The 16,679-nt window shown below is 51.5% G+C and overlaps 2 protein-coding genes across 3 annotated transcripts in view; one reads left to right on the forward strand and one right to left on the reverse strand.

The window, feature by feature from the left end:
* SYN1 (synapsin I) overlaps positions 1 to 16,679 on the reverse strand; it is a 50,275-nt gene that overhangs the window by 5,830 nt on the left and 27,766 nt on the right. For both annotated transcript variants that reach the window (XM_017517777.2, XM_017517776.2), the window contains exon 6: positions 130 to 192. In XM_017517777.2, coding sequence (XP_017373266.1) covers positions 130 to 192 — 63 coding nt within the window. The remainder of the gene's footprint in view (positions 1 to 129; positions 193 to 16,679) is intronic.
* TIMP1 (TIMP metallopeptidase inhibitor 1) lies at positions 4,846 to 9,541 on the forward strand. The gene is made up of 6 exons (XM_017517781.2): positions 4,846 to 5,022; positions 6,260 to 6,388; positions 7,700 to 7,779; positions 7,965 to 8,091; positions 8,301 to 8,425; positions 9,273 to 9,541. Exons 2-6 carry the CDS (start codon positions 6,268 to 6,270, stop codon positions 9,441 to 9,443), a joined length of 624 nt encoding a protein of 207 aa, XP_017373270.1. The 5' UTR covers positions 4,846 to 5,022; positions 6,260 to 6,267; the 3' UTR covers positions 9,444 to 9,541.

Here is a 16,679-nt window from a genome sequence, read left to right on the forward strand (position 1 = left end):
TACTGGTAAAAACCACAATTACTTTTGCGCCAACTTGATAGACAATGACACCCCAGGACACATGATCACACAGAATGACTGGTGTGCACTGCATACATCTACCTATGCACAGCCCAGCCAGAGACTCACCTTGCCCATCCCAGAGTGGGCATGCCCCATCTTCACAACCACAGGGTATGTCGTGCTGCTGAGCTGGTGGGGAAAGGCAGAGGAGGCACGGTCAGGGCAGAAAGGGCGACCTCCGGGGGTGGGGTGGTACTGAGGGGACCCTAGCCAGTGGGAACCGCATTATGAGCCACTTCCCAGGACACATGGGTCAGAGACAGGCAGGCAGCAGCTGGGGGTCACACAGTGCCTCCGCCTCCAAGCCCAGAATTGAACCCAGAGCCCTGTCTGTCTGTCCCTTCCTTCACCCCACCACCAAGTTCCAGACTTCCCACCCCTGCTTTCCCGAGCAGAGGCAGGAGATAAGCGTGGGGTACTTTTCCAGTAAAAAGAAAGTTTGTTTTTACAGTGGATGGATGATAGTGAGGTGAGTGTGTACCAGTGCATGTGTGTGTGTGGGTGTGGTGGTGAACATGTAGCTACTGGATCCCTTAGCCAAACCTTGTACGTAAGCCTCACCCGCACACATAAACTCAGACATATATCACCAGACCCAGAGATGCCAGTGCACATTGAGACTGACGGCCACAACAGGCTCAAAGTAGCAGGCTCCCGGCAGCACAGACACTCACACAGTCATTCAGTCATCTAGGTGCCCAGAGCATGGGTCAGCAGCCAGCACTCCTGGGCAGTACACATTTGACACCCTTAGGCACATGATCAATAGTTTTGGGCACACACCCACCCAGGCTCCCTCCCCTCACCCAAACCCACATAACCATCAATGGAACACACACAACACAAAAGATTACACGTGCAATCAAGAGACACACAAACTCCAGAGGTATGCTCCACAGAACCGGGCACATACTCAACACACAAGCACACACACAGCACCCCTAGGCAAATGCACAACAAACAAGGTCCTACACAACACACACAGGTATATGCACTTCTGGGCATTCACATCACCAGTGAGACCCGTAACAGACCCACGCCACAATCCTCGGCACAGAAAAAGTATATCTAGACACACACACATAGCATGCCTTGCCACATATACAATACAGAGAGGCTACACACAACCAGAGACACCCACTACTCAGTTTGCAGAAATCATTCCCGGGCACCCCCACCCGAACACACACACACTCACACACTCACACATTCAGGCGAGAGGGATACCTCAAGTCTCCCCCAATCCCAGGTGGGGTAGAGGAAACCAGGTTCTCCGGTCCCAGATGGAGTAGAGGAAACAGGTTGAAAGGCCCTAGGCTGCCCCTCCCCCCCACCCCCACAGCACAGCTGCACAGCACCCCTCTGGTGGCCCTCCCTCTTGCTGACAAGGTAGAAAGATGGCATTCCCAGAGGGGCTGCTGGGGCGGTGGTGGTTCCCAGTTCCCGACAGGCACAGGAAGCCCGCAGACTCAGGGTGACCGATTGACCTTCAGGCCTCCCTCTGCACCCCTCCTTCCTCATTTCCCAAATGACTGGTGTCATGATGAGGTGGGCTGAGAGGCATGATGTTGGGGCGGGGGTTTGGGGCATCTCTGGGCAGCCGGCCAGGGAAATGATGCCAAGGCGGGTGCATACACTACCACCCAGGCACAGCACACAGAAGTGCACAAGGCACTCACGGTTACATGTGCAACGCAGACCAGACCTGCTTTATCGAGGCAGGTAGACAACTCCCAGAAGCAACACACAAAACACACAGGCATACGCCTGACTCTCAGGAATGGAAACACAACACACCAGAGGGCTGTGTGTACACACCCATACCTCCCCCGACAACCCCGAGGTTTCCAGGTGCCTCTTTTCATTGTTTTCTCTGGACTTGAGCCTGAATGTAACACTCTGTGTATGTGTGTGTGCCCGTACGTGTGTGTGTGCAGGGCACTTTGAACTCTGAGAACTCCTGGAAAGCCCTAGGTCTGAAGCTTGGCCTTTCCTCTTCCTAAGGCCATGAAGGACCCCAGGCAGGTCACACCCCCTCTCTGAGCCTCAGTTTCCCCATCTGTACAGAGGGCACAATGAGGCCCAAGCACCTGGTATGACACCCCTCCATGAACACCCCTCCCACTCTCCATTTCAAAACTGCACAATAACCCAGATCCACAGGACTCCAAATGTAAACAGTCGGCAAAACTCTGTGCTGACTCACGTTTCAGAGTCAAAGAGCTGGCGTCAGAACCAGGGTCAGCGAGGGGCCAGGCAGGACTTTCCCTGCCCTCACTTCTCCCTCGGAGGCACCAGGTTACTCAGCCCCAGTCTCATTCACTCTCACTATCCCATTTTCACAATCACCTCCTACAGATTTTTTTTGGTTTACTTCCCTTCCTCCCTGTTTTTGTCCCCCGCACCCCCCACCAACAGAACCATTTCTTCATTCTCATTCCTGGGCAGGTCACTCAGTCCTTTTGTGTCTAAGTTGCCTCATCTGTATAATGAGAACATGAGCTATATCTAACAGGAATATTGTGAGAAATAAGTTAGTTATTTCAGGAAAAATGCTCAACATGCTATCGAGCATACAGTAAGCCTCGATCCTCAAGAAGTGTTGAGTACTGTTATTATTGGCTTAACATCTCTTCCTTCACTAACATTAATGAACAAAGAGGCAATCAGGATTGACTAAATGAGATAATGTCTGTAGAAAGACTTTACAACAGTGCTTTGGGTTGGAGTGCAGAGGCATGATCTTGGCTCACTATGACCTGTGTCTTCTGGGTTCAAGTGATTCTCCTGCCTCAGCCTCCTGAGTAGCTGGGATTACAGGTGCATGCCACCATTGCCAGCGAATTTTTGTATTTTTTAGTAGAGACAGGGTTTCACCATGTTGGCCAGGATAGTCTCGATCTCTTGAACTTGTGATCCACCTACCCTGGCCTCCCAAAGTGCTGTGATTACAGGCATGAGCCACTGCACCTGGCCTTTTTCAAATAGAGACAGGGTTTCACCGTGTTGCCCAGACTGGTCTTGAACTCCTGAGCTCAAGCAATCTGCCTGCCTCAACCTCCCAAAGTGCTGGGATTATAGGCGTGAGCCACCGTGGCCGGCCAAGTGCTTTCTTAATAGATTTAGAAGGCTGGGTGCAGTGGCTCACACCTGTAATCCCAGCACTTTGGGAGGCCAAGGAGGGAGAATCACCTGAGGTCAGGAGTTTGAGACCAGCCTGACCAATATGGTAAAACCCTGTCTCTACTAAAAATACAAAAATTAGTCAGGCATGGTAGCATGTGCCTGTAATGCCAACTACTTGGGAGGCTGAGACAGGAGAATGTCTTGAACTCCGGAGGCAGAGGTTGCAGTGAGCTGAGATTGCACCACTGCACTCCAGCCTGGGCAAAAGAGCGAGACTCCATCTCAAAAAAGAAAAAAGGAAAAAAAAGATTTAGGGGATACAGCTGCAGTTTTGTGACATGGATATATTGCATAGTGGTGGAGTCGGGGCTTTTAGTGTCACCATCACCCAAATAGTGTACATTGTACCCATTAGGTAATTTCTCATCCCTCACCCTCCTCCCACCCAGAACAGTGCTGGATACGCAGTAAGCACTCCGTGAGGGCTGCTGGTAGTTTTGGTTGTGTTCTTGTTATTGGGATAACATACCTGAGTTAATCAAATTTAATTAGCAAGGGAGTATGGTGAGTGAATGAGATAATTTATACAAACACTTCAGCACACAGTATACAGAAAGTGCTCAATAAGCGGCTGCCATCATCAATACCATTATTATTATGGATCTATCCTCCTCAAATTCAGGATGGTCATCAGAACCCCAGGGAAGATTCCTGCATTGTCAAAAGTCTGGTGGGCAAGGATTGCCCCACCCCATCCCCAACCTAGGGCATAGGTCCGTGGGGAAGGCGCAGGGCAGCATGGGGTGGGGATTGGTTTTCTACTGACTCGCTCACTTGCTTCTTCCACCATCATTCACAGCCACCCCCTTCCCAATGCTTATTCATTCACTCGCACCATTCCCTGCCTGCTAGGACGGTGCCACTCCTGAGTTACAATCCTGGCTCCAGGTAGCCTCAGTTAGAATCCCGGCCACACCCTGTGATCTTGGGAAAGGTCTTCAGTCCCTCTACGTCCCATATTTCCTCATCTGTAAAATGGGAATAGTGACTGGTACCCACCTCGGAGATTTGTTGTGATCTTTGAGTGAGATAAACTATACTGAGTGCCTAGTATACAGTCGGTGCTATATAAATGCCAGCTATTTGTCAGTATTTTTTGAGACCCTGGCTTTCGCTCCAGGCCACCTGAGTTCCAGTCTCAGTTCTGCCATGTATTGACTCTGTGATCCTGGATAAGTCACTTAACCGCTCCGTGCCTTAGTTTCCCCACTTTGTATTCCTCCTCATTCACCTGCTTTATCTCCCTCCACTGCTGCTACTTAATTTGTTCCCTCTCTGCCACCCCTCACCAGCATGTCAGACATACCAAACAAGGGATTTTTGTGTGCTTGGCACACAGTAGATGCACAATAAATGTTGAAGGACTGAACTAATTTGGGTTTGAGCCACAGAGAGCTTGGGGGATGTGGGTGATTGGATAGATTCTGGAGACTCTAGAGGACTGGGCTGGGGTGAATGCTGCCTCTAAGCTCTCCGCTGAGGCGGCTTGGAAGGAATAGTGACTGACGTGGAGGTGGGGGAGGGGGCTGGCCCGGGCAAGGCCTAGGGGGAGGGAAAGGAGGACGGTGGGAGAGGAGGAGGGTGTATCTCCTTTCTTCGGCCCGCCCCTTGGCTTCTGCACTGGGTGGGTGGATGAGTAATGCATCCAGGAAGCCTGGAGGCCTGTGGTTTCCGCACCCGCTGCCACCCCCGCCCCTAGCGTGGACATTTATCCTCTAGCGCTCAGGCCCTGCCGCCATCGCCGCAGATCCAGCGCCCAGAGAGACACCAGAGGTAAGCAGGGCCGCGGGGTGGCCCAGCAGGGACTGGGGCTGGGTTGCAGCTTGGGTACTGGCCACCAGGCCTGTGCACTTTAGTGCCAAATGCCTGTCTGCTCAGCTTGGCCTGCCGGTACCAGGACCCTGGGCTAGTCAAGGGGGAAGAGGGTCGGAGGCTGAAGCCGCTTCCCCAACCCCGAGGCTCCGAACTCCCTAGAACACCTGACATCCATCCCCAACTCCCACAAACCGTGACCCCCCCAATATCACAAATGCTTTCCAAATCCCCCCGCAAACTCCTTCATCCCGCAACTTCCTTCATCGCCCCTAAATCCCCATCGCAAATCCCTGCAGCTCCCTAAACTCCCCCAGCTCCCAAACTCCCAATCTTTTTTTTTTTTTTTTTTTTTTTTTTTTTTTAACACGGAGTCTCGCTCTGTCACTCAGGCTGGAGTGCAGCGGCGCAATCTCGGCTCACTGCAACCTCCTCCACCTCCTGGGTTCAAGCAATTCTCCTGCCTCAGTCTCCTGAGTAGCTGGGACTACAGGCGCCTGCCACCATGCCCGGCTAATTTTTTGTATTTTTAGTAGAGACCGGGTTTCACGGTGTTAGCCAGGATGGTCTCGATCTCCTAACCTCATGATTTGCCCACCTCAGCCTCCCAAAGTGCTGGGATCACCGGCGTGAACCACCGTGCCCAGCCCCAAACTTCTTTTGCCCTCAAATTCCTCAAGTATCCCCATTGCTTTAAGCCCCCAAATTCCCCCAACTCCTTCAACCTCCAAACTCCCCTAGCTCCCTAAACCCCTAACCTCCTCCAAATTCTTAACCCCCCTAAATCCCCCAGCCCCCATCTCTTAATATACACAACCCCTAAGCTCTCCACCTCCTCCAAACTCCTTCAGCCCCCCAATCCCAAATTCCTCACTCCCAAACCCCTCAACCTCCAGACTTCCCCAATCTCCTCATTCCTCAAACTTCCTGAGCCCCCTCCTCCCCCAAGTGCCACAACTCCACAATCCCACAACTCACTCAGTCCCTCAATAATTTAAACTCTCCCAACTCTCTAAATCTTAAATTCCTCTGGGCTCCCCAATCCCCTTAAATTCCCCAAATTCCCCAACCCTTCAAGACCAAATCCAGCCCCCTAATCCCCTCCATAGGCTGCCCCAGAGCAGGATGGGGTGGATGACCTGCCCAGGTCCGCAGATCAGCTGGCCTGGGGCCCACCTGACATCCCCCTTTCCCACAGAACCTACCATGGCCCCCTTTGCGCCCCTGGCTTCCGGCATCCTGTTGTTGCTGTGGCTGATAGCCCCCAGCAAGGCCTGCACCTGTGTCCAACCCCATCCACAGACAGCCTTCTGCAATTCTGACCTCGGTGAGTTCTCACCCCACTCAGCCCACACACTCTACCTTGGTTTCCCCTCTCAGTCCAGTGGGGCTCACAATGGCACTTACCTCTGGATCGATTCCACTCGCCCCTGCACTTCCTCTGCTTTGGCCGCACTGGCATCCTCACACTTCCTTGTGTACTCCGGGCCCAAGCCTACCACAGGACCTTCTTGCTGGCTGCTCCCTCTGCCTGGTACACTTTCCCCCCAGGTATCCACATGGGTGGCTGCCTCAAACGTCACCTTCTCAGGATAGTCTTCCCTGGCCATCCTGTTTAAAATTTTAACCCCTGCCCCTTAGTACTCCTGATCTCCTGTTAAAGAGAAAAATATTCAGTGATACTTGTTATAGTACACTGTAAGGAAGACCATATTCAGGACCATGGTGATGGATATAGGAGCCACTGCCATGGGATCTTGCAGTTGGCAGGAAGAGATTGGGCTCAACACTGAATATAGCATGGGCCAGTGGGAATGTACAGCCAAGGACCAGTGTGAGGGTCTGTGGGTGGAAATCACTAAGAGGAAACATCAGTGGTAATGGATTCTGGCAAAACCGACCTAACGGGATTCTTGCTGAAGGCAGGCCAGGAGAATCACACATCACCTGGGGGATGGTGGAAGATGAAGAACCTGATCAGGTAGCAAGGATGATCAGACATTGAGGATGATCAGATAGAAGGATGACCAGAGACTGAGGATGATCAGATACTGAGGAGGATCAGATATCGAGGACAGGGGTTCTTGCTAAACTAACTTAGCAGGGCTGTTTGCTAAAATTGGATTTTACAAGGAAGTGCACAGATGGGCCTAGGAGAAGGTTCAGGAGCCTGAGTAAAGTTTGGTCAAGCAAAGAATCTTTGTCATCCTCTTACCCAGGTCTGTAATTCCCCATTATACTTACTATCTTCTAACATTCCCATATACTTCTTTTGTTTGTTCTTAGCCTGTCTCCTCCTGGCTAGAATGTGAACTCCACAAAGGAAGGGATCTCTGTGTTTTGTTCACTGCTGTGTCCCTAACACCCAGAACAATGTCTGGGACACAGTGGGCACTCCGAAATATTTGTGGAGTAAATGAACAAATGAATATATGAAAATGGCTTAAGCAGTGCCTGGCAAAGAGAGACATTCAACATACAGACGAAACAATGAACAAATGTGTAAATCACTTAATGTGCTGTCTGGCATCCAATAACCCCTATTTATGTATGCACTTTGCTGGTATTATGAGATGATGATCTTATTTTTATTGGCTCATGCAGTCCATTTGACTCATATTTCCCTCCTCTCCTGCAGTCATCAAGGCCAAGTTCGTGGGGGCACCAGAAGTCAACCAGACCACCTTATACAAGCGTTATGAGATCAAGATGACCAAGGTACTCCCCCTGCCCCTTTCCCAGCATTTTCTAACATCTTCCTCCTGGTCAAAACAGAAGCTTCTGGCCACTGGTTGGTGCGAAAAAGTTGCCTGTGATCTCGGGATGCTATATGACATCAGGGAAGAACCTGGAGTGGGAGGATTATGTCAGTAAACGAGACACTTCCCCTCATCCATCAACAGATGTATAAAGGGTTCCAGGCCTTAGGGGATACCGCTGACATCCGGTTCGTCTACACCCCCGCCATGGAGAGTGTCTGCGGATACTTCCACAGGTCCCACAACCGCAGCGAGGAGTTTCTCATCGCTGGTGAGGCAGCGTTCCCGCGCCCTGTGTCACGCCAACCAGTCCCTGGGGGCGCGGCCTAGCAACCGCGAGGGGGCGAGGCTCTGATGGGAATGGCCCCACTGGAAATGGGGACCACCCCAATTTCAGCCTATCAGAAAGCCGGGCCTTTGCCCGCCCGGCGGCTCACCCAATCACAAGCTGCTTGTCGGTTTCCCCCTTTTTCCTCCTAGGAAAACTGCAGGACGGACTCTTGCACATCACCACCTGCAGTTTCGTGGCTCCCTGGAACAGTCTGAGCTTAGCTCAGCGCCGGGGCTTCACCAAGACCTACACTGTTGGCTGTGAGGAATGCACAGTGAGTGCCTGGACCCTGACCTCCAACGGGAGATCCTTCCTAGGGCCCTTCTCTAAACCGTGGGCTTGTTTCTTGCTCCCTCTGACTATTCCGTGTCCCTGTGGCAGCTCCCCAACCCTAGGGGCTGTCCCTGATCTCTCTTGCTATTTCCCTAAGCCCAAGACTGCTCCCTTACAAATTCTGGCTGCTCCTTTGCCCTGTGTCCAATACCGTGTGATCGCCTGTCCCTGGTCCCTCTAACTCTCCCTTGTGACTATTCTGTAATCCCACTGTCTGTTCCTGAGCCCCTGGGATTGTTTCTTGGTTCCCCAGAATGTTCTCCAAGAACCCAAAGTGCTGTTCCCTAATCCCACTGACCCTTCCTTAGCACATCCGCACCTCTGCAGCTCTGACTGTTCCAGACACCAGAGGGTGTTACACTGACCTCGTGGCTAGTCCAAGCCTGTTCTCTGAAGGCCCCATGATGTCCTCTGAGCCCAATGACTATCTTGGAGTCCCACTGGTTATTCCTGTGCTTAAACTCCTCAGCCGGCAACCGGGTGGGGCTCCTTACTACTGCCAGTTTTCCCCTGTCCTTTGGGACAATTCCCCAGGCGACCTGCCTGACTGACCCCCAGGGTCTATTCCCCAGCCACCATTTCAGGACACTGATTTACTGGCTTACTGTTACCTTGCAGAACCCAGCGACAGTTCCCCCAGTGGGAGGGGCTATCCTGGGATATGCACTCTGGTGGGGTGAGCAAGTCTCCCCAGGATCTCAGGGTTGAGAGCCGAGGAGAGGAAGTTCTGCTCCACGGGGGAGACAGGGAGGAAAAGCCCTCAGAGATGACTCCCTTTTCCCTTCCAGGTGTTTCCCTGTTTATCCATCCCCTGCAAACTGCAGAGTGGTACTCATTGCTTGTGGACGGACCAGCTCCTCCAAGGCTCTGAAAGGGGCTTCCAGTCCCGTCACCTTGCCTGCCTGCCTCGGGAGCCAGGGATGTGCACCTGGCAGTCCCTGCGGTCCCAAATAGCCTGAATCCTGCCTGGAGTGGAAGCTGAAGCCTGCGCAGTGTCCACCCCGTTCCCACTCCCATCTTTCTTCCAGACAATGAAATAAAGAGTTACCACCCAGCAGACACCGTTTCTGTGTAGTGCCTGGGAACAAACCCATGTTGCTGATGACCTGGTGTGAGCACCCTGGACCAGTGGGGATGAGGGAGGCCGAATGTCGGGTTTTCATATTTTACTTAAATTCTGAGGTCCTGGTAGTAATTCTCAACATTGGCATTAGCACTGAAGATTGGCAACAGCAGTAATGGCCACAGGCCCTGCATTATCAACTGTAACCTTTGACTAATCTCTCCAGTCAATACTTTAAAATATTTTCCTACACTGATTTCTAATTGCTATTTGCCCAGGGCTTTCTAGTTATAAACGATCCCACAGCTGACAAATCACTGCCTTATTGGAAATTCCCCATTCACACATCTTGCCAGACAAAGTCATTGACAAATGCCCTACCAATTGGCAAGTGGCTTTCATTGCCTCAAGCACAGTCCTGATATTGTCCAGTGAGGATGCCCCATCCAAACGTGTGTTACTGTCCCTGCCCTCAGGTTTTGTACCATGAGTCTGACAAGTGAAAGGGGACCCCGGGCACCCAGAGTCCCACAGTAACCAGCTGGGGACTTGGGAAGAAGGAGTGGCCCTGGCTTCCCAGCCACCACTGCAGGGCATTCCTTGGAAGGGGCTGTTTGGGGCAGAGGAGAGGTAGGATGGATAGAAGGTGTGAGCTCAAAATCCCCAAGCTCTGCCCTCCTCTTGCCTCCCCTACTTCTCCCCTCACTCCTCTGACCAACTTGGAAGGAAATACTGACAGCAATGAAATGCAGGTAGGGTTCAAAATCAAGACCAGCCGGATATGCTAGCCCATACCCTCCACACACCTCCCTCAACCCAGCTGTCCCCTCGCCCAAACTAAGGTCTCTAGACTCAGCCCTCACTTTCTGGATCATCCCTCCTCTAGAAAATCTGAATGACAGACTCTCCAAATACTCCCCTCTGAGGCCTTTCTGCCCCCACAGCTGGGTCCAGTCCGTGGCTCCTGCTCCTCACACTCCAAAGGTCTTGACTCAAGTGAGGCCCCTGGAAACTAGAAATTCAGACTGCTGCAAACATTCAGTGGAGCACCTGTGTCCTGCTGACCTGAACCTGCTTGAAAAGGGCCCCAATATATCTCCTTTGGTAAAGAAAAGGACCCCCACATTCCTTCTCATCAGAGTATCCACTGCTCTTACCAATAAGAACCCAGGTAAGAGCAGTGGGTACTCTGATGAGAGGGAATTTGGGGGTACTCCAGGGCATCTAGGTCACCAACCACAGTCCCCTGAATCCTCTGTGGTCCTGTCCCAGAGCCTTTTACACTCCTGGGAGATTACCCCATGGCCCAAATTATGTCCCAATGGGAATGGGCAGATTTTGAACACACAGTACTTGGCCACTTGAGCAGGGAATGTGCACGCAGCTACAACGCCTACATCAACATCTACACGTTGGTTATGCCCGTGGAGGGTCTGAATCTTGTCCGCTGAAGGGGACCAACTGCAGCGTTTGCTGATGGGCACAACTGTAAGGGAAGGGCCCAGGCCCTGGTTTGGCCCTGGTGACCTTATCAATGTTCCCTCAGCTGCCTGCAAGAGCTTGATGGCTCCTGGCAATTCACCAAATCTTAGCATCCACTATCTGCACTCTTAAGGTGTTCCCTAGCCTCAGAGCCCATTTTCTAAGTCCTCAGCTCTTCCAACCCCCGGGGGGACAGTGAAAGTAGCAGGGGAAGGATGGAACCCAGTGTACAGGTCAGCCCTTTGCCAAGTGCAAGCATGGACAGGGAGGACCGGTGCCTCAGGGGACACAGAGTCCAGAACAGCAGATGAGGCTACCTCCCATTGAGACCTGGCAAGAGCTCCTGGCAGGATCCATAGCCCTGGGCTCATCACATCCCCCACTGCTCTTGTAGAACATCCATTAAAATGAGTCAAATGAGCACCCTCCATCCCCAGCATTCAGGGTGTCTGTGGGTGAATCTCTGTTTGGGAGAGACTCTATGACAGCTGAGAGGAAGCGTGTAGGGGCCACAGTCAAGTGCAGTATGCAGCATGGGACCCAGCTCAGTGGGAAGCCTGGGGGCCAGTTCTTCTCTCACCTGAGCCTCAGTCCTTCTTCCTAAAACATGGGTGTCACAGTGCCGGCCCAGAATCCTTCAGTGGTCTGTGCTGGGGTTGGAGGATGTTTATGGGGTGTCTTTGCCCCTTGGATATTTTTGAGGGAGTCAAAACACAGGAAATGGGCCAGGTGCAGTGGCTCACGTCTGTAATCCCAGCACTTTGGGAGGCTGAGGCAGGCGGATCACTTGAGGTCAGGAGGTCGAGACCAGCCTGGCCAACATGGTGAAACCTCCGTCTCTACTAAAAATACAAAAATTAGCCAGGCATGATGGCACATGCCTGTGGTTCCAGTTACTTGGGAGGCTGAGGCACAAGAATCGCTTAAACTGGGGAGGTGGAAGTTGCAGAGATCATGCCACTGCACTTCAGACTGGAGTATAGAGCAAGACTCTGTCTCAGAAAAAAAAAAAAAAAAAAGGCAGGAGCTCTGGAACCAGATTGTCTGCCTTCCAATCCTGCCCCTGCCATGTCTTAGCTCTGTGTCCTTGAAGAAATCATATTACCTTTCTGAGCCTCAGTTCCTGCATCTATAAAATAGGGATAAAAAGAAGGCCTAATTCACAGGGACAATGTCCATATTAAATGAGGTTGTATATGTGAAGTACTTGGAACAGTGCTACGCATACAGCACTTATAAGCATTAGTTTAAGAGTAGTTATCATAACTATAATTGAACGTATAACTTTAGTAGTGATTTATAATATTGCAGTTTGATATTAGGCATGATAATATGCAATACTGGAAATAATGTGTATGATTAGCAGCAATAATTTAATGTCCATCTCTCCCCCACACCAGTCTCCTCACCAGAATACAAGCCCCTGACCCTGCTCTGCCTGAAGGAATGGGGTAGGTCTCTGAGACCCAAAAGCTACTGATGTGATACTAAGATCCCATCTCTTCACCCCATAAATGCTCCTCAGTCCCAGTGTCCCTCTCTCTTCCTCCCCCACAGATAATCCAGGTTCCTAGTGGAGTCCTGAACCTGTAACTCATAGAAGCACCTGAAAAAAAAAGAGCAATGTGGTTAGATCCATCTACACGCCCACACGCAACTGTGGCAACACCATGAGGAAAGGTTCCCCTTTAGGGATTCCAGATGGCAGGTCAGCCAACCTGTCCCCACCATGTGTGGACTCCTCACCCTCAGGTCTCCCTCTGTACCACCCTAGAACAAAAAGTCCCCATCCCTGGAGCATTCTCCTCACGAAGAACCCCCGCCCCATAATACTATGTTCCCAACTTCAGCCTGCCACAGCAAATTCTGTCCCCAGTCCAGAGTGCTCTGAGTCTTTGAGACCTGCGGATCATAGTATGTCCTAGCCAAGGGACATATGGTCATGCTACACTGGTCCTCGGGGCATGGCCACTGTCCCTCCAGGCCCTTTGAGGGACAGAAGTCTGTGCTCTGCGAGATGGAGGGGTGCATTATTGGAAGGGGCTCAGGGAGGAACCCAGAAAGGGCTTCTTGACTTTCTATAGGAAAGGATGCGACAGGGCCTTGAGTGGGTCCCTCAGGGACCCACAGGCGTCCCCTGTGTGTTCCGGCTCTCCCATGTTCTTCCTGCTTTTTGCTCTCCCACTTCTTCTTCCTATCCCCTGCTCCTTGTCCCTGTTGCCTACTTCCTGTTGCTTGCTCCTTCCACATATTCCCTACTCTTTTGTAAAACAGTTTTATTTATTTTTATTTATTTATTTGAGACAGTCTCACTTTGTTGCCCAGGCTGGAGTGCAGTGGTGAAATCATGGCTCACTGCAACCTCAACCTCCTGGGCTCAAGCAATTCTCCCACCTCAGCCACCCAAGTAGCTGGGACTACAGGCACATGCTACCATGTCCAGCTAATTTTTTGTAGAGGCGAGGTTTCGTCATGTTGCCCAGGATGGTCTGGAACTCCTAGGCTCAAGCGATCCTCCCACCTCAGCCTCCCAAAGTGCTGGATTACAGGTGTGGGCCACCAGGCTTCGCCTGAATGTTCCCTACTATCAAGCCCTAGGAGTGGAAGCTATGAGAAGTGGGTGAAGCAGTGCAGTGACTAAGCCACCTCCAGGGGCTTCCCTGTCTCCCCTTCCCTGGCAAAGCTGCATACCTGAACCCCAACCTTGCACAATCTCTGTGGGAACATGCGCTTCTCTGAGCACTGGCAAGAAGAACATGAAGCCACAAACTTGGCTGCCTTCTCTGGTGTGACCCAAGCTCTGCTATTGAATCTTTATATGCGACAGCTTCCTGCGCTGGACTCACACTTCTACTCAGCCACAGTGAGCTGGTGACTCTCTACCTTCCTCAAACGTATAAACCTCCCTAAGCCCATCAACCTCCCCCATCTGCTGCCGCAACCCTCTTGAAGACCACCAACTTTTTTTTTTAGACAGGTTCTCTCTCTGTTGCCCAGGCTGAGTGCAACAGTGTGATCATGGCTCACTGCAGCCTCAACCTCCCTGGCTCAAGTGATCCTCCCAGCCAAGCCTCCCAAGTAGCTGGAACTGCTGGTATGTACCGCCACGCCTGGCCAATTTTTCAATTTTTAGTAGAGATGGGGTTTTGCCATGTTGCCCAGGCTGGTCTTGAACTCCTGGGCTCAAGCGATCTTCCCGCCTTGGCCTCCCAAAGAGCTAGGGTTACAGGCATGAGCCACTGTGCCCTATCAACAACCACCAACTTCTAACTGTGCCGGAGTTCTGGTCATGTTCTGTTTCTTGATCTGGATGCAGGTGACAAGAGTATGCTCACTTTGTGAACATCAAAGGGCTGTACACTTAGGATATGTCCCCATTTGCTGAACTTGATAAATCTCAATAAAATTGGCCCCCAAGACCAGGCGCGGTGGCTCATGCCTATAATCCCAACACTTTGGGAGGCCGAGGCGGGCGGATCACAAGGTCAGGAGATTGAGACCATCCTGGCCAACAAAGTGAAACCCAGTCTCTACTAAAATACAAAAAATCAGCTGGGCGTTGTGGCGCATGCCTGTAGTCCTGGCTACTCGGGAGGCTAAGGCAGGAGAATTGCTTGAACCCGGGAGGTGGAGGTTGCAGTGAATTGAGATCGTGCCACTGTACTCCAGCCTAGTGCCTGGAGACAGAGCGAGACACTGTCTCAAAAAAAAAAAAATTGGCCCCCAAAAGAAACCCCCCACCCTAGTGACATATCCCTGCTGCACCCTCCTTCAGTTCCTTGCTCACTCCTGCCCTCTCTCCTTCACACAACTCCCAAATCCCTGACCCTGGTGATTCATACCTCAGAGCCCCCCTTTCTTTCTTTACCCCACAGGGACTGTGAATCCTGGGCCCAGAGAAGGCCTTGGGGTTGGACTGCACCTGTCACATCATGAGCCCTCCATAAGTACTGCTGCACCTGAGTGGTGGCGGCAAGGGAGGGCCATTCCCCATTGGGACAGCAGCTCTTCCCCAAGTCTGTGTGACCAGGTCCCATGACCACGAGAGGGAAGGTGGGGTGAAGAGAAGTTAAACTGCTTAACAGGTCTTCTCATGTCTCCCCTGCCCCGGTGGTGACTATTTAGACACAGTTGAGCTGAGCAGCCTTCAGAGGGTTCCTGGCAGCCTGTGACCTGGATGGGAATAGATGGGGTATCGGTCCCAGAGTCCCCAGCACGTGTCTCCCACCACATGATGGAGGCTGGGCAACCTTCCCACCAAGGCTTCCAAGTACCATTCCTACAAATTCCCTCCATGCTACACAGCGAGCTGGGAAACAAAGGGGAAAACCCAGTGGCAAGCTGGCCTGCGGGGACTCTAATGCCTCTGCTGCCCGCCCTCTGTTACCCACCCTTGATTCTGTCTTCTTCCTGGCCTCTCAAGTCCTGTTCTCTCTGTCCCTGACAACAGTAGCCTCTACATAGTTACAAAACAGCCAGGAGGTGCTGCTGCCCTACCAGGCACCAGGAATTAATTAGAAAAAGGTAGCTTATTAAGGCAGTGTGGCTTTGGTACAGGCATACAGAAAGTAGCCAATGGAATAGAAGAGTTCTGAAGCTGCAGGATAAATATATAAAATGTTAGTATAGGCCGGGCGCGGCGGCTCATGCCTGTAATCCCAGCAATTTGGGAGGCCAAGGTGGGTGATCACCTGAGGTCAGGAGTTTGAGATCTGCCTAGCCAACATGGTGAAACCCTGTCTCTACTAAAAATGCAAAAGTTAACTGGGTGTGGTGGTACGCCCCTGTAGTCCCAGCTACTTGGGAGGCTGAGGTGGGAGAATCGCTTGAACCTGGGAGGTGGAGGCTGCAGTGAGCTGAGATCGTGCTACTGTACTCCAGCCTGGGCAACAGAGCAAGAACCCATCTCAAAAAAAAAAAAGTTAGTATATATATGACAGACGTGGCATACAAGCTCAGTGGGTGACAAAGGCTTACCTATAAGGAAAAAGATGAACTCAATCCCTACCTCTTTCACACTGTATATGAAAATCAATTTCAGATGAAGAATTTAGATGGCAAAAATGAAACTTTACTAAAAAGTCCCTCTTTGCTCTAGTGACTTGAGTCACTACTTTGATCATACACTAAACTTCCATATGTACATGGATCTATACCTGGACTTTTGTTTTTCTTCCTTCAATCTGTCAGCCTGTCTATTCACAGGTCAGCATCACAGTATTTAAATTATAAAAGCTTCAGGCTGGGCATGGTGGCTCACGCCTGTAATCCCAGAGTTTTGGGAAGCCAAGTCAGGAGGACTGCTTGAGGCCAGGAGTTTGAGGTCAACCTAGGCAACATAGCAAGACCCTGCCTCTGCAAAATAAACAATAAAAAAAATTAGCTATACATGCACCTGTAATCACAGCTACTCAGGAGGCTGAGGTGAAAGGAATCTAGGAGGTCGAGGCTGCAGTGAGCTATGATGGTGCCACTGCACTCTGGCCTGGGCAACAGAGCAAGATTTTGTCTCAAAATAAATAAATAAATAAATAAGGCCGGGCGCGGTGGCTCACGCCTGTAATCCCAGCACTTTGGGAGGCGGGTGGATCACGAGGTCAAGAGATCGAGACCATCCTGGTCAACATGGTGAAACCCCGTCTCTACTAAA

Source organism: Cebus imitator, unplaced genomic scaffold, assembly GCF_001604975.1.
Source record: "Cebus imitator isolate Cc_AM_T3 unplaced genomic scaffold, Cebus_imitator-1.0 Scaffold647, whole genome shotgun sequence".
NCBI lineage: Eukaryota > Metazoa > Chordata > Mammalia > Primates > Cebidae > Cebus > Cebus imitator.

Bases quoted from the DNA above. Each gene is read 5' to 3' on its own strand.
- TIMP1 (XM_017517781.2), top strand. From the start codon at position 6,268: ATGGCCCCCTTTGCGCCCCTGGCTTCCGGCATCCTGTTGTTGCTGTGG. The intron at 6,389-7,699 runs GTGAGTTCTCAC...CCTCTCCTGCAG, and splicing joins CTTCTGCAATTCTGACCTCG to TCATCAAGGCCAAGTTCGTG. The intron at 8,092-8,300 runs GTGAGGCAGCGT...TTTTCCTCCTAG, and splicing joins CGAGGAGTTTCTCATCGCTG to GAAAACTGCAGGACGGACTC.